Below are 27971 nucleotides of genomic sequence, written 5' to 3'. Positions count from 1 at the left end.
CCTAATCTTAATTTCATCCAAAAATCAATCCATACACCACTTAATCTTCCTTATTAAACTTGATTATTAAGGTTTATATCTTTTCCTAAACATCACACATCTCAACCAAAAATTTCAAAAATTTTCAGTATTTTTCCAGTATTTTCCCAAGCAAAAATCCTTATTTAATCTATGTAAAACTTAGGGAGAATGATGGTTAGACATACCTTAATATTTTCTTAGTGTATGTTGGATGATTTCTTGCCTAAAACACCTCAAGATTTTTGAATAAGATTGCTGGATGAACAGTGACAGAGTTTCCCCTTATTTTTCCTAATTTTCTAACATTTTCTTGGTATTTTCTAGGGGTATTTATAGACCAAATACTCTGCCATTTTTCCCTTAATTAGCACGAAATTTGGGACACCTCAAGGGTGTAGGTGACAGTCATCAAATGCTGGAATGATCATATTTAAAACAAGTGTCCATTCTCTAGATTTTTTTTTCCACACAAATATCTCTTAATTTCACATTTTATTTAATAAAAATGGAGGGACCTGAAAGGTGCACGAAATTGGGTTTTTAATGGGTCTATTGTGGGCCCACAAATGGTTTGGGTTGGCTCAAAAAGCTGGCCCACAAACCAAATCATTGTCCCAAACCAATTTGGAACTTTATCGGTTACTATTCACTAGTAACATTCCATAATTTTTCTAGACCTCCAAAAATTTATTTCTCTCCATGATAATTCACCTTTTAATGTGGGAATATGATCTGAAAATTTTCATAATTTTTTACCACCTCTAGGTATTTATTTTGAATTTTCTCCAATTAGGCCTTTATCGGTGTTACTACGAGAAAATAAATTTCCTAAAATTAATTCCTGAACTTCCAAGTCCTAAAAAAATTATATAAATTCCAAAAAATATTTAGATGATTTATCCATCAATCTCCCAAATTTATTGATGCCTCTAACTAATTAAAATAATTATTTTACTCTAATTTTCTAATATTTTCCTGAAAAGCCTCTGTTTAGGAAATTTTGTAATAATTCATTTTCACCGAAATTCTATATTTTGGGCCTCAACTGAATTTCCAAAAGCTCTACTCTACACTTTTTTCCATTTTTTGGAGATTTTCTAGAATTTTTCTTAAATTTTCCTATTGTGCCCTCCCTAGACCCATCATTATGAAAATGTCAGCTTGGATCTTATCAAGGTTTCATATCAAAAGTTGTTTTGTCTCCTCATCTAGTTCCTACATTGACTCTCATCCCAATTTTTAATCTCTTATAGCCAGGTGAAAATTTTTGGAATGTGACAAAATGTCCTTAAACTTTATACGCCCTTTGATTTTAAAAAGTATATTTTTAAGAAAAATAGTTAAATTAGTTATTAATAAAAATTTATATGTTGATTTTTTTAATAAATTATCACATTAATAAAAACCTCATTTAATATGTATAAGTTATATGGATATTTGAAAAAAAAATATCAATTTAAAAGATAAATTTCATTTAAATTTTACATTTAGAATTAAAATCCCTCAACTAGATAATATATTTAGGCCTTGTTTGGTATGGTACACATACCTGAATTTTAAGGTATTGGGAGTGGGAGTCGGAATAAGGCTTTAAAATTATGTTTGGTATGATGTAATATTTAGGGTGAAAGTTAATTTAATTTAATTTTATAATTAGTCATGTATTATATAAATACTACCTCTGGTCCTAATTATAAGAGCTAGTTGATTAATTTGAAGAGATTAAGGAAAGAAGTTAAATTAGTTATTTGTAATAAATAGGTGTTGTTTTTTTTAAAATATCCTTGCTAATCAAGTGTATTAGCTAGAACTATTATTGTTAAAATGACTATATTGGAAAAAATGCATAAATATAAGAGATAAAGTGGATTGGGGTCTTATATTTAGGACCAAAATAAAAGTCAAACAAGGTCTTAGGATTGAAGGTGGTATATACTCTTGTAATAAATAAAAATACCTGTTTCTGAAATGTTGCAGGGATAATTTTGGTTAAAATATTCTTCAATGTCATAAATGATTTTCCAATACTATGAGGGTGGTGGCATTATGCAATCTTATCTCGGTAGTATTATTCAATTCTAAGTATTGTTTTTATTGTCTCAAAACATGTTAAAATGAGTGATGCCAATATCAATGCCGATCCCAACCTCCTCACGTTTCCTTAACAAATGGCGCCTTGGGATTAGATGAAGCATATAACATGTGAGCTTAAAATAAAGGGTGTATCAGGCTTAAACCCAAAAAAAAAAAAAGGTTGAGGGTTATGTGGGTTGTATGGTTCATATTGAAGTCTATAAGAAAAAAAATTTGTGCGGCTTGATGCATTGACATATTCAGCCCAAAACCAGCCCCAGCGAACTGGTAAGGATTGTAATTGTGATGCCTTTTCCAATTCATCCCCTCAACTCATTTATCGACCTCAATTTAATTTTATACACAATGTATATCTTGTATTGTTTATTTAGGTAAAGCAAAGCATTTTTTTTAACTACCTCGGGTGCTTAATATCCCATGTGTTTCAGAATATAAGCATCAAATAACTAAATTACGCAGCTAAAAAATTAGTTAAAACAATAAATATGTGAAAAAAAATGTAGCTTATTTTTTTAAAACATCATTATTCATGAAGAAGGCAAGTGGGAGGGAGAATGAGGGAAACAAGATATTAGAGAGAATAAGCAGGGACAAAAGATGAGAGACATAATTAATTAGGAGTAAAAATAGAAAAATACATTAAATGACCAAAAAAACAAATCCCTTCAAACATTTGATACTTATATTTTAAAATGGGAGAGCATAAGATTTAGCTTGCAGTATAAATTGTACTGCAAACTAGATCTTATATTAAAGATCAGAAGTAATAGCACACTATGATTATGAGTAGCTCAAGTGACGTATGGCAATTGGCAACCAGCCAACCACCCATCCCCTGATGTGTTGCACTTTATTTCAATTTTCTACTTTTGTCTTTCTTTAGGAGAACAATTTGTTATACTTCTCCGGTCCTCAATATAAGACCTAATTATTGAGTTAATTTTGATCCTAAATATAAGACCTATTTCTCATATTTATCAATTTTTTTAAATTATCCCTATAGATACTTCCTCAATCATAATCAAGTATAAGAAAGAGGAAAGATATTAAAAAAGATGATTATGGTGTTTTAGGAAAAATATATTATATTTTTTATAATTAACTAACTTACCTACTTTCCTTAATCTAATCAAATTAGTTAAATAAATCTTATATTAAAAATTGAAAGAGTATTTCATGTCTCTGAGTCTATAATTTATGTCCCATGTTATCATCACAAAAAAAAAAAAATTTTGGGGCCCCGTTGCGGGTTCTTACAGGTTGGTTATGTATGGGGTTCTTGCAAAACCATTATGAACATTACAACTTGTTTCTCATATTCCCTACATTTGCATTACATAAAAAAACATGCCTAATCAACTTATAAAAATAAATTAAATTAAGATACAAAAATGAAAATACTTGTTCACTCAACATCAAATACAGATACAATGTATACCAAACGCATATAGCTAAAAATGGACACGCAAATCTTTATCCATTGCAGAAGAGACCGAAAAGAAAAAAGCTTGCTTACTCTCATTCTGGGTTTCTGCAATGTGGAGCTGACAGGCTCCATCATAGTGTACAATAAATGGTGAAGAACACATTCACTAGCCTCATATTCAACAGCCAACATAATACAGTATGTTACAAAGCTCATGGACGATACCTCTTTAAAGCAGGACCACGTTCTCAAAACACTAGAAGACACAAAACAAGGCAGCAACACAGGAAAATTGATACTCTCTTCAAGGATTTGTCTGCCTGCATCTCCTGTCTTCTCAATCTGGGGCTGTTAGGGCCCAGCACATGATAAGAATTCCGATAGGCGTATATATTTTCCGGGTTGCCAAACACTCTAGCATACACCATCTCCCCAAACATCCCATGCAGAAGATGATGAAAACCTGGCATCAAGGTAGCACCAACATTAACAACCCGCGGTGATGAAGAAGCATTCTCAAGGTTTAGAGAAGTAGCAGAATGCTGATTCTGATAAGTGTTATGAGGAGAAGATGATGGCAATGGAGCTTCAACGCTAGCAGCAGGTGGCCTTGGCGGTATAGAAATGTCCAGATCCGATTCCTTCTCATCGTGGCGCTCGCTTTGAGCCAGTGAGGCCTGCCCTCGACCATAGAGCGGGATGATTGTGGTAGAGGATATACAAGCTTTGCAAACTGGGCATTGAGGGTGCTCATCAGATGTTAAGGTCTCAGTTTGGAGATGAAGCCACTTGTAGATGCAGGGCCAGCAGTAAAGGTGGCCACAATGAGTGACTACCGGTTCGCGAGCAAAGTCTAAGCATATGTTGCAATCAAAGCAACCGTTCATGGAGTTTTCATCATCACTAGGGTTGGGTTTCCATCCCTGGGATAGGTAGTGCCCAAAGGCCATGAATTTGGAAGCCTTATTCACAAGTTTAACACCCAGGAATATATCTATATAAACAAAAGATGAAACCAGCTCAATGCAAATAATTGCAATAATAGCAGCACAAAACCAAGTAAAATTAAGATGGAGAGTAAAAACAATATATTGCTTCTGACACTCAAAGCACCAAATGAACTTTCTTCAGAGAAATACAGACAGGTATATGATAAGGGAGTCAAGCATGGGAGAAACAGGGAGAAAAATTGGATAGAATATAGAGATAGAAGAGAAAAATAATGATGCATTTTATTTCATCACTAAGCTGAATGAAAAGCCTTCAACTTAGGGCCTCTAAAGGAAACTAGAAACATGCTAAAAAACAATAAAGAAACTGTTATCAAGAGTCTTCCTTATTTTAACATTCACTGATGGTTTAATTCCTGATTGACACATAATTACCTATATATCATTGACCAGACTCCGAATAGTTTTCCCCCATCTTAGCTTGGAGAAGCACCAGAAATGTCCAACTTAAAGCAGTGAAGTAACAATGGAAAAGTGATGACACAGCACAAATTTGGACTCTTGAACGCATTCAGTATACTTACTTTTTTCCATGTCGATTATCAGATATATGACATATAAATATAGTGCTGTGGAGTGGAGTAGAATATAAATTTCATCAGATACACGAGATATTTTTCCTTCCTTGCATATGTTACCCAAACTCTATTTTCTCCTTACTCTACCATTTGACAGCTCAAGCTCCATTACACCAGTGTCCAGAGAAAAGGGAAGGTCAAGAGAAGAAGAATTAATCACAATGATGTGGGCTCAACTGTCACTCATTAATAATATTTCGTAATTTTAGAATTACAGATGTGTGCAAGTAATAGAAACCTAAACCATGTGGCATATGACTGAGGGAAGCTAACAGAAGTGGGTGAGATGTCAAATCTAAAAGTTAAAAGGTCATATCAGCATAATTATTAAATAAATCATGAATCTTCTAATCCCCATTAACAAAACTATAAAGTGTACTGTGATATGGCACATTTTAAGCATAATGCTTGTGGATCAAGACAAACGACTAGATTCTGGGTCACCAAATTGGAAATCCACCTAATCAAGGGCTGGTAAATTGCAACGAATCAACCTAATGAGATTTTAATATACAATTCAATGCCATATTCAACTTGTGAATCAAGTATTGCAGTGGGGAAAAAAAAAAATAGTAAGCGTAATTAAAAAATTAAAAAAAAAAATGTCAGGGCCCAGTGAAAACTTAAACTTCTAACCCTGAGTTCTAACAGAAAACTTAAATTTTCATGCATCATATAACCAGCTCATCTTGATCGATCATGGGACTGCATGGAAATTTACCAAACTGAAGATGACAAAAATAAGCAATGACAGGGGATATTTTATAGAAATGCTATGAGCGCGTTTGATTTGTGAAATCTATTTGTATTTTTTCGCATCACATTAGTATATTTGCCATGCCTGTTTTTAAAAAAAAAAGAAAAAAAAGAAGATGAAATTGAAAAAAAAAAAAAAAAAAAAATGCCTCCAATGTTAATAGGGTTATTTCACTTCGCATCAGCATAGTAACACACTTTCGAAAGCAATGAAATAAACATAAGCAAGCATAATAATCAAGAATAAAATATCATGAAATGTTTAAATAGAAATATCAACCCCATCAAAAATCTAATCTTTCTCAAGAAGAACAAGTAGTTGAGCATAGAATGACTACTTGCTTGGCTATAAATATTGAAAAGAGTTTCCATAGCAGTGGCTTAATCTTCTATATGTGAAAAAATTGCCTCACAGATGAATAATAGGGTCCTCGATTCAGTGTTTTGAATGACAAACGGTCCCAGAAGAATAACTCAAAAGCAAAACAGAACGCAAGATCCAGAAAATTCAAACTGAATCTAGTGAGATCATGAGCACAATTCATTTTTTCCCTTGTTCTAGTTAAGACGGAAAAAAAAAAAAAACTGAAAAGGCTACGAAGATCATTTGAAAGGATAACGACCCCCCACCGTCCATTCACAGTTTACTCGAGCAAAGCAGGTGTAACCCCATGGGAACAAACAGGATAGCAAGAAAGAAAAGAAAAAGCCATACCCAGAAATGAAGAAGGCCTCGAATATGCTGTTTACAGGGAGAATCTTGTTCGAAAGCGAAAATGGCGAATCAAATGCTAACAGAGCGTAGCACAGAGGAGGAAGACGGTGGGGGCGTTTTCAGAAGCAAACCAATTCAAGAATCCAATCCAAATCCCGATTTTATTGCAACAAGGGTGAGTCACTTTACCCCACCATCACTCCCTCCAATCCCCACTTTACTTTCTCTTCTTCGGTTGGGAAGAAAAATTTAAAACGACAAAAGCTTTCCCGGCATAAATCATATGAATAGTTTTCAATGATAATCGTTAACAGCTCATATACAAAATTTAAAAAAAAAAAAGATTTTCCAAGTCCAAGAAGTCAAACAAGTTCCAATAAAAGATTATTACCCTTCAATGATGGATCCTTATTGAAGTTGAGGTGTTTTTAATCAGGCTAAAGGTGTAAATATATCTATAAATTTATACCAAATATGTGTCTAGCACTACAAACAAACTTTGGGTGCAAAAATATATATGATGATTTTAAAAAGTTGCAAAAATGTCACAACCATTAATTATTATAATGTTGACTGTTTATTTGACCGAAAGTGCTGACGCGGATGCTGACATGGCTTAAAGAGTTTGATAAAAAAGAGTGAAGGTGCAAAAATACCTATAGACTTTTGTCAAATATGTATCAGACACCATACACAAACCTAGGGCTCAAAAATACCTACTATCACTCCAAAGAATCCTAAGATGCTCCAGTTGTTTAATTCATTAAACATAATTGTCTAACTCAAACTTTTGACCAAACAAGGTAACATAGACGTTAAGCTAGTGTTTCAATCTTCCTCCTTCAAGTGTAAGCCCCTCCTCTTTGTAAACTAGAAGAGACATGACAAGAATAACTAAGAGAGAGTAGCATTGCTCTTCTTGGAAAAAGAGAGACTTTGACAGATGAAATAAAGGAGTAAGTTTTGTAGAGAGTTTCAGCTTGTTTCTCTTCAATGAAAGTGCAACAGTGAGGATAGAACAAAATTGGGATCGGCAGGAGACTGAAACGCGATAATTTGAAAGGAGAAGTGAGCTGCACTTTGTAACACCTCTCATAATTATATCATATACTTAACTATAAGGCACTAATGGAGTGAGCCATGAAGGCTTTTGTGCTCCTCAAGCACATACTATGTTATATTTTTGTTTGCCATGACTACTCCAAAATTCTTAAAGGTATACAAAATTACACATAAATATTTATTAATATAAACTCAGAACTACTTCAAAACTACTCTAAAATTTTAAAACTACCCTCTAAACCAAAATTACATAAATATACTAACTCTCCCAAATCTAGGCATTTATAATAGATATAATATTGTTTTTGAAAAATATAATTTACGTATAAGCTATTTAAATTTAACAACTTAAGTAAATATGTTTTATTACCCAAAATCTAAATATTTTATATTAAAATTCTGAATTATTTATTATAGTCTCCTTTAAAATTTTTCCTTCAACCAAACACTTCTTTGAGTTATAAATAAATTGTAACTTTATTTAATTTCACAAAATTCTCAATTTACAATTTTTTTCAAGCCTTCAAAAATTATTTTTAAAAAAATATATATTTACTTTTTCAAGATTTAAACCGATTAAAATCTCAATAATATATTAAATAACTCAAATAAATTATTTAACTTAAATTTAATTGGTAAAAACATGCTATATGTCTAAATGACAAGTTTTTCAACTAAAATCTCAATTTAAAATTCTCAAAATACTCATTGAACAAATATAAACTGATTAAAATTTCTTAATAATGTATCTTTAAATTTCTACGGTCATACATTATCAAAACTCTATATTTACTTCATATCTAAAAGGTAAAATTTTCTCTAAACATGATAATGAAACTAATAATATAAAGCTCTAAATATATAGAAAATATTCATAAAGAAAATATGATAAAAAGAAGTAGTTTTGTGTACCTAAATAATCCCCAAAACGGTCAGATACTCTACAACTCAGCTCTCTCTCTCCTTTTCTCTCTACTTCTCACTCTCTTTTCTCTTCTTTCGCTCTCTCTTCCTCTTCCATCTCTCTTCCTCTAGCTTGCAAGAAACAACCGGGATGAGGATATATATAACACTCCCAGATTTAATTTTCCACCGTCGTCCTCCCAATTTCCACTTCCATCTGTACCTTCCCCCTTTCTTTTTCTTCTATCATTTACTACTACTCCTCCCCCATATTTTCCTTTCATTTATTACATTCCAATTTTTTCAACTCTATTCACTACTCCTCCCCCAACATTCTTCTTTCATGTACTACACCCCATTTTCTCCAACCTCATTTACTACCCTCTCCCCTAAATTCTATTCCTAAGTCAAAAGCCACAGCTTCCACCAAATTAGGTGGAAAGTTGTTTCTTCTTTTTTTTTTGGGTAGATATAATAAAATATTATTATATATTTTTAATTACAATTTTTTAAAAAAAATAGTATGTTACAATTCTTCCGCCTACAAAAGAATTTTGTCCCAAAATTCGATACATGAAAAGAAAGAAAATTTACTTCAAGCAACTGGTGCAATCACAATTATTAGTACTACTCATCAACATAGCACAACATAAGTACAACACAGCACAATTACCAAAACTACACAATCTAACTCTTCCTAATCAAACAAGTTAGGAAAATCCCGCCGCATTCGCTGTTCAGTTTCCCAGGTGGCATCTCCAGGAGACATTCCTTTCCAGAAAACCTTAACCAACCAATAGTTTTATTCGAAATTGCTTATCCTTAACGTCCAGAATGCGTTCAGGTTCGGCCTTGAAAGTAAGATTCTCTTGTAACTCGATCTCTTCGGGCTCGATCACATGAGATGGATCTGGGTGGTACTTCTTGAGTTGTGACACATGGAATACATTATGAATGTTGGCCAGTTGTGGAGGTAGGGCAATTCTGTAAGCCACTAGTCCTACTCTCTCCAAAATTTCATAAGGACCTATAAACGGGGAGTGAGTTTCTTCGCTCGGATTGATCTTCCAATGCTCGTCATCGGTGTGACTCTTAGAAATACATGGTCTCCTACCATGAATTCCAATGTTCGTCTTCTCCTATCTGCATAACTTTTTTGTCTGCTTTGGGCAGTAAGCAGCTTCTACTGTATCATCTTAATCTTCTGAGTTGTGTAATCCACCAGTTCTGGACCTATTAAACTTCTCTCACTCAATTCTGTCCAACAAAGTGGGGATCTACATTTTCTTCCATACAATGCCTCATAAGGCGCCATCCGAATACTTAAGTAGAAGCTATTATTGTAAGCAAACTCTGCTAAAGGAAGGTGATCATTCCAATTTCCTTTTAATTCAATTGCACAAGCTCTTAACATGTCCTTAAGGGTCTAAATGGTTCTCTCTGTTTGTCCATCAGTTTGGGGATGATAGGCAGAGCTAATCTCATCGTGTCCCTATGGCATCCTGTAACAATCTCTAAAACCTTAAAGTGAATCATGGATCTCGATCTGATATAATGCTCTTTGGTGTGCCATGTAATCGGACGATCTCCTTCACATAGATCTGTGCTAGCTTTTCCAAAGAGTAATTTGTTTTGATGACTAGGAAATGGGCTGATTTAGTCAATCTGTCAACAATCACCCAAATAACATCATGCCCATATTGAGTTCTAGGAAGACCCATGATAAAATCCATAGAGATACTATCCCACTTCCATTCTGGAATCTCTAGATTTTGCAGTAGTCCTGGGGGCTTCTGGTGTTCAATCTTGACCTTTTGGCAAGTTAGACAACGAGAAACAAACTCAGTTACATCTTTCTTCATACTAGGCCACCACCAGTTTCGTTTTAGATCATGGTACATTTTGGTCACTCCAAGGTGGATAGTATATTTGCTTCTATGAGCTTCATCAAGTAGTAATTTCTTTAACTCTTTATTATTAGGAGACACACTCTCGTTTTATATCTTAGTATCCCATCATTAATACTAAACTTTGACTCTTTTCCTTATTCAACTTCTTCCTTAACCCCTAGTAGATACTCATCTTCCAACTGGGCAATTTTAATTTCCTTCTAAGTTGTACTCTCAATGGTTAGTGCTTTCATGGTAGCAACTAACCCAGACATTATATCAATAGGTGTACTTTGCACATCCTGCAGTAGGTTCCACTCCTTGACCATCAATTGGGCTGCATGGATAGATTTTCTCCTTAAAGCATTTGCTACAATGTTTGCCTTCCCTGGGTGATACTTTAGCTCATAATCATAATCCGTAAGAGACTTCATCCACCTTTTTTGTCTCATGTTAAGTTCTTTTTGATCAAACAAGTATTTCAAACTCTTACGGTCGCTAAAAATCTCAAACTGCAAACCATAGAGATAGTGCCTCTAAATCTTCAATGCAAATACGACTGCTGCCAATTCTAAGTCGTGAGTAGGATAGTTTTCCTTATGCAACCTCAATTGTGAGAAGCATAAGCAACTACCTTACCATTTTGCATTAATACAGCCCTAAGACCCTTCTTAGAAGCATCAGTATACAAAGTGAAAGATTGTGTAGGGTTTGGAATCACAAGTACCGGTGCGGTGGTCAACTTGTTCTTTAAAGTCTGAAAGGCTGCTTCACATTTCTCAGTCCAAACAAACGGTTGGTCCTTTTTAGTTAGTCTGGTTAATGGCATAGCTATCTGCGAAAAGCTTTTAATGAATCTCTTATAGTAGCCTGCCAGTCTAAGAAAGCTTCTAATTTCTATGACATTTTGTGGTCTGTCCCATTTTAACACTGCATCAATCTTACTAGGGTCCACTGATACACCTTCAGCTGATACAACATAACCCAAGAATTTTACTTCTTTGAGCCAAAACTCACACTTTGACAACTCTGCATAGAGTTTGTGTTCGCTTAACACTTGCAGCACAATTCTAAAATGCTGTTTATGCTCTTCCTTGTCCTTAGAGTAAATAAGGATGTCATCAATAAAGACCGCTACGAATTTATCCAAGTAAGGTCGGAAGATTCTGTTCATATAATCCATAAAGACAGCTGGAGCATTGGTTAACCCAAACGGCATCACAAGGAATTCATAGTGGCCATATCTTGTTCTAAATGTAATTTTTGGGATATCCTCAGATCTAACCCTTAATTAGTGATAACCTGACCTTAAGTCAATCTTAGAGAATATTGACGCTCCAGATAGCTGGTCAAGTAGATCATCGATCCTAGGTAAGGGTTACTTGTTCTTTATGGTTACCTTACTCAATTGGCGGTAATCAATGCACAGTCTCATGTTCCCATCCTTCTTCTTCACAAAGAGCAAAGGTGAGCCCCAAGGGGATACACTTGGCCTAATGAAGCCCTTTTCCAGCAACTCCTCAATCTGTTTTTTTAACTCTGCTAATTATGATGGAGACATCCGATAAGGAGCTTTAGAGATAGGCTCAGTTCTAGGTGCAAGATCAATAGAGAACTCCACTTCTCTCTCCGGAGCCAAACCTGTTATCTCTTCTGGAAACACATCCGGGAATTCACTCACCACTGCAATCTCCTCTATGCCTTTTTTAGTTGTTGTCTGAATGGAGAAGAACACCATATAGGCTTGACAATCCTTTTGAATACACTTTTCAACTTGCACTAAAAATAAAAGTTGTGGCCTACTAGAACTGGCGAAGAAGACCGGCAAAGAAATGGTCTTCCTTCTATAATCTAGGATGGCGTTATTCGCCGACAACCAATCCATTCTTACAATTAGGTCAATACCCTCTAAGGGTAGACCAACAAGATCTATAGTGAATGTTCTGTCCTCAAATTCAATCATACAATTCAAGCGTGCTTTAGAAGTTTTCACCGAGACTCCCGCCCATGTAGAAACAATCAAATCACAAGGCAATTCATACGTATGCATACTTAAACGAGACACATAATCATCAAATATAAATGAATGTGTTGCACCAGAATCAAATAAAGGTTGAGTTTCAAAGCCTTGGAGCTTGAGAATACCTTTAATCAAATTAGGGGTGGCATCAACTTCTTGTTGAGATAGAGCGACACTCTTCCTGGGACAGTAGTTCTGGTATCATTGACCCCTTGCAAGCCTTCCTCACAGAATATAAAAATGTGGCCTGGTTTCCTGCACTTGAAGCAGATAATGCAATTTCCTTGATGTACTTTTCCACACTTGGCACACTTTTGATTATTGGCAGTGCTAATGATAGGAGCTGTAGAACCCCTGTAAGAGCTCTATCCCCACTGACCTAACTCCTCGAAGGTCTATTGAATTGATTCTCAAGGGTCCACTGAATTGACTCCTCAAAGGTCTACCAGATTGATTCCTTGAGGGCTGATTAAACTACTTCTTGGAGTTATTGAAGCTGTAAGTATTCTTCTTACCGATTCCTCCCGTAGGTCTCATGAATGGAATGGACCTTGTATAAGAGTCCTTCCCCTTCTTAGCTTCTTCTTCTCTCATTCTTCTAGCAATGATTCGCAATTTGGTGCACATTTTTTCAAAATCATTAATCTCTAAGGGTGCTAAAGCTGTTCTTAATTCTAGCCTGGCCTTTTCCAGTAGCCTATTAGCCATCCATTTTGAGTAATGTTGCATCTGCGGATAAGTAGTATATTTGACTAACTCGAGAAATCGAGCGATGAAGTCTTCCTCATTTAAGTTTCCTTGCTTGAAGGCATAGAATTCTGTGTCTTGATTAGCTCTAAGGGCATTAGGAAAATAGTGTTGGAAGAATTTTTACTTGAACCTTTCCCAAGTTATCTCTGCACTCTCAAAAGGCTTAATGCTGTCCCACCACTTCCTGCTGCCTTTTGTAACAACTACTCAGCAAGTTGCACTTTTTCTTGTGAGGATTAGATTACTATTCTGAATATAGTCTCTAGCCTTTTGATCCATTCTTCAGCTTCAGATGGATTCAGTCTACCCTTAAATTTAGGAGGATCAAACTTCCTAAAACTTTCCCAGAGCAATGTGATACACGCAAGGTCGTGTTGAGAATGTGCACTGTTATCAGCTTTCGATTCAGTGCCTCTAAGAGTATCACTTATTGACTGGTGGTTACTCAGAGCTTTATCATCAACAGGGCCATTTTCTTCTGGATGACTATCACGTTGACCTTTGATTGCCAGCAGCTCGGCCTCATGTCTCTTCACTCTTTGACCAATGCTCATAACATGATCTCATAATTCTCGCAAAATAGCATTATTATCTTGACGAGAAGAAGCATTTTGATGTGGAACTGGGGTAGAGTTAGTCCTTCGAGTGTTCACCATTCTCCCTTCCTATCTATAACAATACAAGGACCACTAGGTAACTAAACAGCATTACTAAAATAAAATTTTAATCTAGAAACTAAAGGGAAGTGCACATGTTATTATATTTAAATTGCCATAACCTCTAGCCATTTTTTTTCCCAAACCTTTTTGGAAAATATTTTACATAAAAGTTAATTAAAAAGCCATGGAACGTTATAGCTCTAATACCAAAAATGTAACACTTATCATAATTATATCATACACTTGATAAAATATTTCATATAAAAATCTATACGTTACTAATACTCTAAACAAGTCATAATTTCAAAATGTTTCTAACATAACAACAAAATAAACTATTAAAGTCTTATAGTCATGGCAAATAAAAATATAAACATAGCATGTGCTTGAGGAGCGCAAAAGCCTTCATGGCTCACTCTATTGGTGCCTTCCCTTAATTCCTACTAGATCCTTCGCCTGAAAACTGTTAATATAGGGGGTGAGATCAAACGTCTCAGTAACTACTGAAATTCTAACCTATACAAGCAAACCACATATGATAACCCAAAAATCTGTTTATATATATGTATATATTAAAAATCACGGATTTGATACATTCAATTCAATTTTATTTTTTTCAATATGTCCAAAAATAATGCAATATGCTGCCTCTCTTATATCACCGTCCACCCTTGTACCGCTGACTGGAGCCACAGGCTAACACATAGTCCGATAAGAACTAATCCATTTTACTGAATTATTCCAGGCTCACCGATACTAAAGATATATCCTGCTAAAAATATAGAACTCAAGCTCGGACTATGGCTCCCCTCCTTTATGAATAGGGAGGTGTCACATGTCTCATAGCTCCAATGAATTCCCAGCCAAAGGAAAACATGGAAGAAGGGGCCCTGACAAGTGCCATCCCACTATGCACCGAGTGATAGCATACCACGTGATAATTTTATATCCATGCAATCTCCTTCTATTCTTAACCCAACAATGCATGTCATATGCACATAATGGTACATCATAAATATTCTCAAATATATTATTAAAAATAAGATGGCAATAAAATTCATATACCATTTAACAGCAACTCATGATAATTTCTTATCTATTAATATATTTTCATATTGATCATAATTACTAGCAACAAATCTTAAAATCAGGTAACATGCCAAAACATTATTTAAAAAAATCATAATATTATATTTCAGTAATATAAGATTAGTAAATCCACAATATAATCATATACAATTCACATGTATAAGAAAGAATTTTTAGAGTTACCTGGTACTCTTTAGCTTACAAATAATTACACAAAATTTACTCCAAAATTCTCAAGGGTCTACAAAATTACACATAAATATTTATTAATATAAACTCAGAACTACTCCAAAACTACTCTAAAATTTTAAAACTACCCTCTAAACCAAAATTACATAAATATATTAACTCTCCCAAATCTAGGCATTTATAATAGATATAATATTATTTTGAAAAATATAATTTACATATAAGGCTATTTAAATTTAACAACTTAAGTAAATATATTTTTATTACCCAAAATCTAAATATTTTATATTAAAATTCTGAATTATTTATTATAGTCTCCTTTAAAATTTTTCCTTAAACCAAACACTTCTTTGAGTTATAAATAAATTGTAACTTTATTTAATTTCACAAAATTCTCAATTTACAATTTTTTTCAAGCCTTCAAAAATTCTTTTAAAAAAGTATATACTTACTTTTTCAAGATTTAAACTGACTAAAACCTCAATAATATATTAAATAACTCAAATAAATTATTTAACTTAAATTTAATCGGTAAAAACATGCTATATGTCTAAATAACAAGTTTTTCAACTAAAATCTCAATTTAAAATTCTCAAAACAGTCATTGAACAAATATAAACCGATTATATTTTCTTAATAATGTATCTTTAAATTTCTAGGTCATACATTATCAAAACTCTATATTTACTTCATATCTAAAAGGTAAAATTTTCTCTAAACATGATAATGAAACTAATAATATAAAACTCTAAATATATAGAAAATATTCATGAAGAAAATACGATAAAAAGAAGTAGTTTTGTGTACCTAAATGATCCCCAAAACGGTCAGGTACTCTGCAACTCAGCTCTCTCTCTCCTTTCCTCTCTACTTCTCACTCTCTTTTCTCTTCTTTCGCTCTCTCTCTCTCTCTTCTTCTCTTCCTCTTTCTTCCTCTAGCTTGCAAGAAACAACCGGGATGAGGATATATATATACTCCCAGATTTAATTTTCCACCGTTGTCCTCCCAATTTCCACTTCCATCCGTACCTTCCCCCTTTCTTTTTCTTCTATCATTTACTACTACTCCTCCCCCATATTTTCCTTTCATTTATTACATTCCAATTTTTTCAACTCTATTCACTACTCCTCCCCCAACATTCTTCTTTCATGTACTACACCCCATTTTTTCCAACCTCATTTACTACCCTCTCCCCTAAAATTCCTAATAGAAAGTTGTTTTTTTTTTTTTTGGGTAGATATAATAAAATATTTATATATATATTTTAATTACAATTTTTTTTTTATAAAAGGGATGTTACACACTTGAAGGAGGGAGACTGAGACACTAGCTTAGGGTTTGTGTCACCTTTTTTAGTCAAAAGTTTAAATTACAAAGTCATTGTTGATAAATTAAACAATTGTAGCATTTTAAGGTTGTTTGGAAATGATCATAGGTATTTTTGCATCGAGGGTTTGTTTATAGTGTCAGGCCCACATTTGGGACAAGTTCGTAGGTATATTGTACTTCCACTCTTTTTTATTAGACCCTTTAAGCCACATCAGCATCCAAATCAGCACCTTCAGTCAAACAAACGGTTGACGTTATAATAATTAACGGTTATGGCATTTTTGCAACTATTTGAAATCATCATATATATTTTTGCACCCAAGATTTGTTTATGGTGTCAAACACACGTTTGGTATAAGTTCATAGGTATATTTGCACCTTAACCCTTTTAATTATATATATCCTTGAGGCTAAATTACAAGTAATCCTGTTGAACTTTATCTATCTACATGCAACTTTCCTAATGTTTGGAATCAATAAATTTCCTTAAACTTTTATGCATACGTATATTCCTCTCTTATGATTAGTTTTATATTCATGGGTTAAGATGCAAATATACCTATGAACTTATACAAAATGTGAGTCTGGCACCATAAACAAACCTTGGGTGCAAAAATATATATGATGATTTCAAATAGTTGCAAAAATGCCATAATCGTTAATTATTATAACGTCAACCGTTTGTTTGACTGAAGATGCTGATTTGGATGCTGATTTGGATGCTGATGTGACTTAGAGGGTCTAATAAAAAAGAGTGAAAGTGCAAATATACCTATGAACTTGTCCCAAATGTGTGCTTGACACCATAAACAAACTTTCAGTGCAAAAATACCTATGATCATTTCAAAACAACCTTAAAATGCTACAATTGTTTAATTTATCAACGATGACTTTGTAATTTAAACTTTTGACTAAAAAAGGTGACATGGACCCTAAGCTCGTGTTTCATTCTCCCTCCTTCAAGTGCAACTCACTTCTCCTTTCAAATGATCACGTTTCAGTCTCCTACCGATCCTAATGATGTTCTATCCTCACTGTTGCACTTTCATTGAAGGGAGACAAGCTAAAACTCTCTATAAAACTTACTCCTTCATTTCATCTGTCAAAGTCTCTCTTTTTCCAAGAAGAGCAATGCTACTCTCTCTCAGTTGCTCTTGTCACATCTCCTCTAATTTGCAAAGAGGAGGGGCTTGCACTTGAAGGAGGAAGACTAAAACACTAGCTTGTTTGGTCAAAAGTTTGAGTTAGACAATCATCTTTAATAAATTAAACAACTATAGCGTCTTAGGTTTCTTTGGAATGATAGTAGGTATTTTTGAGCCCTAGGTTTGTGTATGGTATCCGGTACACATTTGACAAAAGTTCATAGGTATTTTTTCACCTTCACTCTTTTTTATCAGACTCTTTAAGCCATGTCAACACCTTCGGTCAAACAAACGGTCAATGTTATAATAATTAACGATCATGGTATTTTTGCAACTTTTTAAAATCATCATATATATTTTTGTACCCAATGTTTGTTTATGGTGCTAGATGCACATTTAGTATAAGTTTATCAGTATATTTGCACCTTTACCTTTTAAAAAATGGTATGAAAATCTCTCTCCCTCTCTCTCTCTCTCTTGAACACGACATATATTAAAAATAAAAAGAGTTATAGCTTATAGTAAGGAAGACAACCAACATTACAAAAATTAAACCTAAGAAAAGAATCCTTAAAAATAACATCAACACTAAAGAGAGAAAACAGAAATATGAGAAAAAGAATTTCCTGCCAAGTGATGGATTAAATCCAACTTTGGTATTTTGATGACCTGCTCTCCCACACAATGAAAAGACAGAGGGGGTTTGGATGATCTATCCAATGAGCTTGCAGAAGTAATCTAGAAAAGGGAGGCTCTAAGATATTTGGAATAAAAATCCACTCCTACCAACCCTGTGTTTATCCAAATAAATTTTAACAAATAGTAGCCCAAAACAAATAGCCTTGGAAAAGGGGCAGTAAACAAAAAAATGAAGCAAGGGCTCCTCTTCGTCATAACCAAATAAGCAAAGACCCAAGACATCAATATGGTGTAGATAAAGAATATCAATAGAAGGCAAGGCTTGATGTAATAACTTCCACATAAAAAAGAAGTTGCTTAAGAGGAAGCTTCATTTTTCAAAGTAAGTTCCAGAAATTTTTCACGCTTGCCAAAATAAGTTCATCCTGCCAAAATATATGTGTGCCATCTCTTACTTGATAAGTTCCAGAATTATTGCCAAACTAGATAATTTGATTAGGGGAATTTAAATGGAAACAGGTAATTCAAGGATTGAATGAGCAATGTTGCTTGGGACAGCCCTCATTAGAAGGGTGGAATTTCCATCAAATAGGATTCCAAAAGAAGGAGTATGCAATAACATAAAGTTGATGTTTAAGCTTTGAGCTAGTTCTTGTTGCATAGGCCACTATAAATGGTGGTTAATAAGATGCTCATTTTTTTTTTTACCAATTTTTCACTTAAGTTTCCCAACAATGATCTTAGCATAGTGTTATAGTATGGAAACCTCAAAAAGCAAGTTTTTAAGAAGTATTAGGTTATGTAGCGCTTTATATAGTATTGCTTCAAATATTGTGACAGAGTTCGCTTGCCATGAAAGTGAGATTGATAATTGTCACATCCCACTAATTATAACCTTGAAAATGTAAGTAATAAATTAGACAGAGAACCAAGTAGTAAAGTAAACTAAGAGCCGGAACAACTTTTAGATTGAAATCCAACGCCTAACTGGACTGTTATTTTTAAAATTATCAGTCTAGAAAGAGTAAAATCGTAAAGTCAGTTAAAAATTTCAGAAAATTTCCAAAAAAATTATTAAAAAAAATAGTGTCTAGAACTATACTTGAGGCCCCAGAGGTAAAAATAACATACAAATTATTTATTACAGAATTTTCATTAAATTAATATTTTTCTGGTTAAACAGTGGGAAATTGGTCAGAATTAATTATTTAAAATACATAGAGGCCACAATAATTGTGAAAAATATGAGAAAATTATTTGAAGATTTATTTGAGATTATTAAATTATTTCCAGCCTCTAGAAGTGAAAGAATTAATTTTAGAATAATTATTATTGAAATCTTGTTGGTAAGACCTGATTTCAGAGAAAATTCAATACAGGTAGTTAGAGGGTAAAATAAATTCTAAAAAAATTTATAGGACCTTCATACATTAAAAGAAAATTTTTTATGTGAAAAAATGAATTTTTAGAGGTCCAGAAATATTATTAAAAATTAAATCAAAATTTTAACCTACACGGTGAAATCGGACTAGGGAATGTCATAGGATTTGAGAGGCTACATCCTTTCCCCTTTCTTCAACCATTTCAGGAGAGAAATTGGGCTAGAGAAGCCTAGAAATTTTGTGACTTATCCAGCCCAAAAGATTAAAGAATAAAATAATCAATTTAGTCACATGATTAGCTTAAAATCTTGAGTATTAAAGACACATGGCACACTTAAAATTTCGGCAGTATTTAGAGGGGAACACATGTACATTAGACACCATATTCTTAAGGGACACTTGGAGGTAGGTGGGGCCAAATTGTTGCTCTATAAATACCCTCTCCCAAGCCTTCATATTTCGGTTACTTTGGCCATTGAAGAGGGGAGTTTTTGCTGCTGAAAAACTGGAGTAAAGAAAGAAAGAACACGCTGAAAAGAGCAAGGAATCATCAAGCAAGGACTAGGGGTTAATCAAGGCATGTAAAAGCTTCCATTTGGATATGGTTTTAGTTTGTTTCAAGTAGAGTTTGGTAGCAAAAACCTTAGAAAACTTGGCTGTCCAGATTTTGAAATCATTGAAGAATGATTAGAAAAGGATAGAGACCATGATTAAAGGCTTGAGCTAGCTTGTTTGGTTGTTGCTTTGATTGATTTGGGAAGAAACTCCAAATTTCCTAACTCTTGGAACCTCTTGACCAGAGCTAAGTTTAAGGGGTTAGAGGTTGTTTTAGATTATTTTGATGATTTCAATGAGTTTACAATGTGATTTTGTATAGGAAAACACTAGGAGGAAGTGCTTGAAAGCATTGGAATCAAAAATGAAATCTTGAACCCTAATATGCATACCTTTTGACCAAGAGTAGTTTGAATAGGAAGGAGTTTGATTTTGATAAAACCAATTTGATATTTGAATTCTACATGAAAAATTATATAAGAATGGCCTCAAAGACTTGTCAAAACAAAGGTGGAATATTAATGTCAAAAATCAAAGGAAAAAAGGGGCTATGGAATTGTCTTAATAGTTAATAGTGTTTTATGTGGCATTGTTGGTAACGTGGAATATGTTTATGCATAAACTGATAGGCATTGTTCAAACATACAAAGGGGCGCAAGAAGAAGGGAAGAAGGCCAAAAACTTTGATCATCAAAGAGGTAACATTGAACTTGCAATTTGAATGCTAACTTGCTTTGCTTGTTTTGCTATGTGTTGCTTGATTTTTCTATTCCATGATGTGGTAGAGTTAGATGGATGGTGATATGTTAACTCCATGCATAATGTGCCGACATTATATGCAATGTTGAGTGGTATGATGGCATGTTTATTTGCTCCATTCCCATGGCATAAAAATATGTTAGTATGCATGACATTTTATTGGTGACATATGGCATTCTTGCATTGCATGTTTAGTATGTTAATTATGGTTCTTTGCTATTGAGATTTTATGAAATTTCATCTTTTTATATCTAACTAGGGGCTGGACCATCTAAGGAGAAGGGCAAAGAAGTGATGTTGGCTTGAAAATTTATATGCTTACATTACGAACTTATGTAGACTTTATTTATGCAAATCTGTAGTAATCATGTATGAAGTATGGATACTTGCACTTATGATCTTGGTGGTTGTAAAAGATTAGTAATAGTGTGCTTGGACATGTTTTACATGAATAGAAATGTTACATAATGCCAAGATAGGGAATGGTTAACCAAAGACATGAAAATACGATAAAATAACTCTAAAAATGGTCAATTTTCATGTTAATGTTACTCTAACCAAATGAATGAATGTTAAGCTAAAACTTGGTAGACATATAGATCATATTTTTAGCTTTAAAACAAATGGTAATTCATCAAAATTAGAGTTTTGTATAAAAAGTTATGACTATCCAAAATTAAGCATAAATTCTGAAAAAAATTAAAATTTACCAAATGAATAGTGTTTTCTTGTGTGAAATTTGAGCATGATTGACAAGGGTTTGAGACCAGAGAGCATTTTTCTCTAAAAATCATTGTAAGAGTTTCAAGTACAATGTGGAACCACCTCATTTCAGTTTTTCTAAAATTAGTTATGATTTTTTAAAATTTGACCTAAATTTGGGGTTACAATGAATAGTAACCCCAAATTAAAAATTTTGAAACTTGAATTTTTCTAACTTAAGGCCGTGAAAAGTGCTTCCAATTGGTTCTATTTGAAAGGTTATGTAGTTTAAAAGGAAGGTGTTACAATAATCATGTTGATTGTTGCTTTTATGATCTTTATATATGGAAATATGCCATGGCTATGAGTGTTAATTTTTCTTGAACATGTACACTTATATATGAAAGTTGTGGCTATGTTTTGATATATATCTAATATTAAGCATGCTTAATTGTTTTGACAGGTTTGTACAACTGAGAAATCTCACCCACAAGTTTCCAACTTAAATTTCTAGGAGCAAGTTTTCTCCATGGAGAAGAGCAAGGTGGTAGCAAAGTATGTTGATGGAGATATTATTGCTTCTTCATAATACTTTGAAATATATGTTTTATGTAGGCATATTATTTTGACCAAATCTATAAACGTATAAAAAAAATATGGAATGGATCACTTGCGTGTTTTTTTTTTTTGGGCCTTAAGAATGGATGACTTGGTTGTAAGCTTATATTTTGATGCCTCTACAGGTAGCGTTTTGAATTATATGGATTATGGCTAATTGTAGCCATATAACTATGATAGTTACCTCGCAAGCACTATTTGTTGATGATCAAATCTGCGCTATGATGTGTGGGTGCTGAAGCATTCAAAACCTAGCAAATGAGTAAGCTTTGGACTTTGGTCACGAGATTTTTGGTTCCGTATGCCCTGTTCAGTGAATCCATGAGCATGACATGCTTATACCCCAAACGCTGCCGTTGTTTTTTTTTTTTTGGGGGATCCTTTTTTTATATTTTTTTGATTAAGTCGTATCCATCATTTGTAATTTTTTAGTGACATTTCGCATCCTAAATTGCTTACTTTTTAGTGTATTCAGTATCATAAAATTATTTTTTTAGTAACATTACGTATCACAAATTTATTAATTTTTAGTGTATCCAACATCCCAAAATAACATAGCAAAAAAAAAATCCCAAAATATTTTTCTAGCAGCACCTAGAATTAATTATTTTTTAGTGTATCCAGTATTTTGAAATGTTTTTTTCAGTAGCACCTAATATTCTAAATTGATTTGTAGGCTATCTAGTACTTTGAAATATTTTTTCAGTAACACCGACTAACTAAAAAAATACATTGAGTGCACTAAAAATTAATAAATTTATAATAGTGGGTGCTACTAATAAATACTCTAGTCTTTAGATGTATTATAAATTAATTAACTTATGATGGTGGGTGCTACTACTGAAATTTTTTTTTTGAAAAAAAGAAAATACATTTTATAGTGCCACATAAAATTTAACCCAAATAACAAAAAAAATAAAAAATGAAAAATTTAAAGAAGAAGAAGAAGAAGAAAAGGAAACATGGGATCTCATCCTCAAACGCTGCCGTTTGGGAAATAAGCATTCCCCGCTCACCGATGACATGAGCAGGGAATGTCGATTCCTCATGTTCAGAAAATGCACAACATTTATTTATTACTATTTTTTACCTTGCTGATATTCACTTTATCTGAAAAATATTAATGATGGATTCATGGCTTAGGCCCAAAAAGAATATTAATCATGATTGTCAAATGTATGTTTTGAACAAATATAGTTATATGTTGCGCTTTCATCCTCTCTGTTTTTTTTTTTCCCTGGATTAAAGAGATCCAAACAAGTTAATTATTTAGAATTTTCTCTTTTGTGAAAAAACTTTAGTTTTTAGAACCACTTTACTCATTTAAAAATATATAAATTTTAAATAAAAAATAAATATTCAACTTTAAATATTTAAATTTATTATAAAATCAGTGCAAATGATAAAAATTTTCGTACAATTGCATAGTTGAGTTTTCCACTTTTATCATATGTCTTGAAAACCTAGCACAAAGAATCTACTAATCTTTATCTTTTGCATATGAAAGAGATTAGTCTTTCCTACTAAAGGAGTTGATTAATCCATTTCCTCTTTTCATTTCAAGAAAATCACTAAGAGCCGGTTTGGTTCAATGGATCAAGGAGAATGCGATAGAATGTGATGATGATAGAAAATAGAACGTAATATAATATAGTGCTTGTTTGTTATGATATTGAGAGTGTTCAAACTAAATTAATTTTTATATTTATTTTAATGATTTTAAAGGAGAAAATACTGTAAAAACATTTCGCTCTATTTCATCATTCCCTTTGCAATACCTTTGATCTTTGATGTAAAATCCAGTTAACAAATAAGGAAGATTAAGAAAGTTATCAAATTATTTAATCAAAGTATATAATACATAATCTCTCTAAAATACTTAAATCTCTCTAAAATACTTATGTGAATCATCAAATTATATATCAATTTATAAGGAAGACAAATTAGTTTAGAGAAAAACGATAAATATAAATAGTTTAATTTAGTATCTTCTTAATTTCTCCAAATATATGGACTCTTTAGTGCCCATAAATTGGCGTTCCCTACTACGTACCCTCTATCAAACTTAGACCCACCATTTCAAACCTCTCACTCTCTCTAAAATAGTTTTTTGTTGCGATCATTGGTGAGATGGCTGAGACTTCTGGACCTAAAGGAACCCACGAGGTTGTTCTTACTGTCAAGAATGACAAATCTAATGAAGGCTCCATCATCTTTGTCTCTACCCCTTTCTTACAGAAGGTCCCTCCACTTCCTCTCTTCTCCTAATAAAGTCTCAAACTTTAAAGTCCACTAATTAAAACTTCTAATATGATTTTGGATTGTTTTGGATTTGTGTCTTATACATTAATTAATTATTACAGCTGGTGGCAGAGTTGGTGGGGACATACTTTCTAATATTTATTGGGGGTGCATCAATAGTGGTAAACATTAACAACAACAACGTCGTAACGCTTCCTGGGATTGCCATCGTTTGGGGTCTTCTCGTCATGGCTCTTGTCTATTCTCTTGGTCACATCTCTGGTGCTCATTTCAATCCTGCCGTCACTATCGCTTTTGCTTCCACTAAACGATTTCCCCTCAAACAGGTATAATTAACCACTCTAATTAATCACCTTAATTTTGATTTCCTTCACGAAATGAAATTTGTCTGAGTCAAAAGACCAATTATATATATAGGCTAAATCATACGTAACCTCTAACTTTATATGTTAATTCTCTAGAGATAACTTTTCCAATATTTGAAACTTTGCATCGAATCTCCTAAACTCTCACGTTTGCACAAGCTTAAGCGGGTGTTTAAACTAGTTTTTGGAGAATAGCTTTTGAAAAAAAAAAAAGAGTAATAAAAGAAATTTTAAAGAATAGATTTTGTGAAAAAAGTAATTTTAATAAAATTGAGAGTATTTAGATGCTTGTTATCAAAATTACTTTTTTTTATGTGCAAATTACTATTGAAAAATATAAATAATCACACGTAAGATCAATTTATTATTTCTATAATTAATAATCAATATGTATATATATTGATAAAACCATGGTTTTAAAATGCATACATACAAACAACCCATAAAGCTTGTTTATATATATATATATATATATATATATATATAAGTTTAAGGGAGTATATAATTGACAATTCGGCTTTATCCGCAAAGATTTGAAAGCTATGAGAAGTTTATTATTTTTCGAGTCCTTAATATAAGACCTATTTAACTAATTTATTTAGATTAAAAAAGTTAGATAAGTTAGTTAATTATAAGAAATATGACATGTTTTTTCTAAAACATTATAATCATCTTTCTTAATATCCTCCCTCCCTCTTCTACTTGATTATAGTCGCTGGAGTATTCATAAAGATAATTTAGGAAAAACTAATAAATATGAGAAATAGGTCTTATATTTAATATCAAAATCAACTCAATAATTAGGTCCTATATTAAGAACCGGAGTATTAAATTTCAAAGGTTTAAAGTTCAGGAGTGTTTTATGTAATTTAGCCATGGTTGATCTGATTCGTGCCGTTGTTGCAGGTGCCAGCTTATATATTAATTCAGGTTTTAGGATCCACTCTTGCAAGTGTGACTCTCAGACTGGTTTTCACAGGAAAACATGACCGATTCATAGGAACATTATTATCTGGGTCGTATCTTCAGGGCTTTGTGGTTGAATTCTTAATCACCTTCTACCTCATGTTTGTCATCTCTGGTGTGGCAACTGATGGCAGAGCGGTAATTTCCATTTCCAGTTTCTTTTTGTTATCTTCATTTAGAGATACCTTAGTCAATGAAGTTCATTGGCTAATCAAGGTGAGTCTACTTATTTGTTTTATATAAAAAAAAAAATTAGAGCGATAGGCACTAATACTTCAAGATTACAAATAAGATAGAACCGGTGAGCTGACAGTTATAGAGGAGTTGGCATCCATGCCACAAAATCACAAGGCCTTTGAGCTCCCTAAATGTTTTATTTGGAGTAATAACAATAAAATAAAAAAGTTAGATGTTACATGATCATTATACATGAAGAGTCAAAGATTTTGAATAATTGGACTTGTTATGGTTTTTATATTTTGAATTGATATTGATATGGAAATGTTATAGTTGTGTTGATAACATACTCCTCGTCCTATTATAAGACCCAATTGACTTATTTGAGGAGATTAAGGAAGTAAGTTAAGTTGGTTATTTATAATAAATAAGTGTTGTTATTCCTAAAATATCCTTGCTAATTAAGTATATTGGCTAAAACTATCATTATTAGAAGGATTATCTTGGAAAAAATACATAATATAAGAGAAAATGGATTTGGTCTTATAATTAAGACCAAATAAAGTCAAATTGGGTCTTAAAGACCGGAGGAGTAACTTTTTGTTTGAATCACTTGGGGAAATGCTTGAAGTTGAAGGTTGCATAAGAAGCGTATCAAAATAATCATTTTTTTGGGATTGATCTAATGGCTTTTTATATGTTTTTTTTTTTTTTTCATTTTTGCAGATTGGTGAGCTGGCTGGGATTGTCGTAGGGGCAACCGTAATGCTTATTGTGTTGTCCGCCGGGTATTAACCTTAGATCTAACACTTCAAGTAATCCATACAATCTCGTATTTCTCTTCAAATTAAGAGAGCAATATTTGACCAGAGAATCTAATTGGCCCATAAATAAACTTTACGTGTTGGAAAAGATTTATTCAACTTTTGTATCAAATTAAAATTTTAAGAAAAAATATATATGAGTAGACTTATAATATTACCTTTATAATATTAGCTTTATGATTGTGGAACAACTTTTTTTTTTTGGGTGATAATTGTGGAACCACATTTTAATGTCAAAACAATGGACAAAATCTATGGAAACTTAAATTATATCATTTCATCAGAATTTGAAATGATATGTCAATGAACTCGAGACTATATATATTTATTTATTTATTTATCTCAAATCACATTTCTAAATTTTTAATATATTTCTAGCACTCTATAGAATTATTATAATCCAATTGTTAAATTTTACTTGACATTTATCATTGACCTGCTGTCACTATATAAAAGAAAAAAATTTGGGCCAGTACACACTTTCAATGATGATTTTTTAAATTTTTAATTACCGTTAAAAGTCAACTTTTTTGTAGTGTATAAATGATATTCACGTTAGTAATTGTATGATAGGCCGGTAACAGGATCGTCAATGAACCCGGCGAGAAGCCTAGGGCCAGCAATTGTGTGGCACGAGTATAGAGGAATATGGGTGTATATGATAGCACCAGTGGGGGGAGCAATAGCAGGGGCATGGGTATACAACATCATGAGGTATACAAACAAGCCAGTGCATGAGATCACAGCAAAGAGCGCTTCTTTCCTCAAATCTTCAAGCTGTTGTGGTGCCTCCAACTGATTTTGAGTGCTCTTGTGGTTAAATAATAAATCTTCATACCATACTACCTTTTGTTGTGTCTGTTTGCAATGTTACTATAGTACGTTTCATAGTCAGAAGAAAAGGCTGATCCATGTGTATTTAATAATTAGGAAAACATTTTATGGGATATCTAATCCTTCTTATGATATGTATTCCAAAAAATTGATAGTATTTACATATGTTTATCATGGAAATAACTTAAAACACATTTTAAATAGAGTAGAATATTTTAGTAGGATTCCAATTATGACCTTAGGAAAAAAATA

The 27971-nt window shown here is 32.8% G+C and overlaps 2 protein-coding genes across 3 annotated transcripts; one reads left to right on the top strand and one right to left on the bottom strand.

The window, feature by feature from the left end:
• Positions 1-3475: 3475 nt before the first annotated feature.
• On the bottom strand, positions 3476-6782 carry LOC114754623 (E3 ubiquitin-protein ligase RMA1H1-like). Of its 2 annotated transcripts, XM_028943418.1 has the most exons (3): positions 6601-6782; positions 5076-5834; positions 3476-4535 (listed from the first exon to the last, which is right to left on the bottom strand). In XM_028943418.1, the coding sequence occupies exons 2-3, from the start codon at positions 5083-5085 to the stop codon at positions 3790-3792; spliced, it is 756 nt and encodes a 251-aa protein (XP_028799251.1). In that variant the 5' UTR covers positions 5086-5834; positions 6601-6782; the 3' UTR covers positions 3476-3789. The 2 variants fall into 2 exon arrangements, with proteins under 2 accessions (XP_028799251.1, XP_028799252.1); XM_028943419.1 differs by lacking the exon at positions 5076-5834 and having other exon boundaries at positions 6601-6781.
• Positions 6783-24421: 17639 nt separating this feature from the next.
• Positions 24422-27684, top strand: LOC114754637 (aquaporin NIP1-2-like). The gene is made up of 5 exons (XM_028943431.1): positions 24422-24532; positions 24655-24879; positions 25825-26022; positions 26788-26849; positions 27459-27684. Exons 1-5 carry the CDS (start codon positions 24422-24424, stop codon positions 27682-27684), a joined length of 822 nt encoding a protein of 273 aa, XP_028799264.1.
• The last annotated feature ends 287 nt before the right edge of the window (positions 27685-27971 follow it).

The sequence above is a fragment of the Neltuma alba genome, unplaced genomic scaffold, assembly GCF_004799145.2.
Source record: "Neltuma alba isolate B1F8T4 unplaced genomic scaffold, ASM479914v2 tig00010174_pilon, whole genome shotgun sequence".
Classification (NCBI taxonomy): Eukaryota; Viridiplantae; Streptophyta; class Magnoliopsida; order Fabales; family Fabaceae; genus Neltuma; species Neltuma alba.
This window is presented reverse-complemented; position numbering and strand designations above follow the sequence as displayed.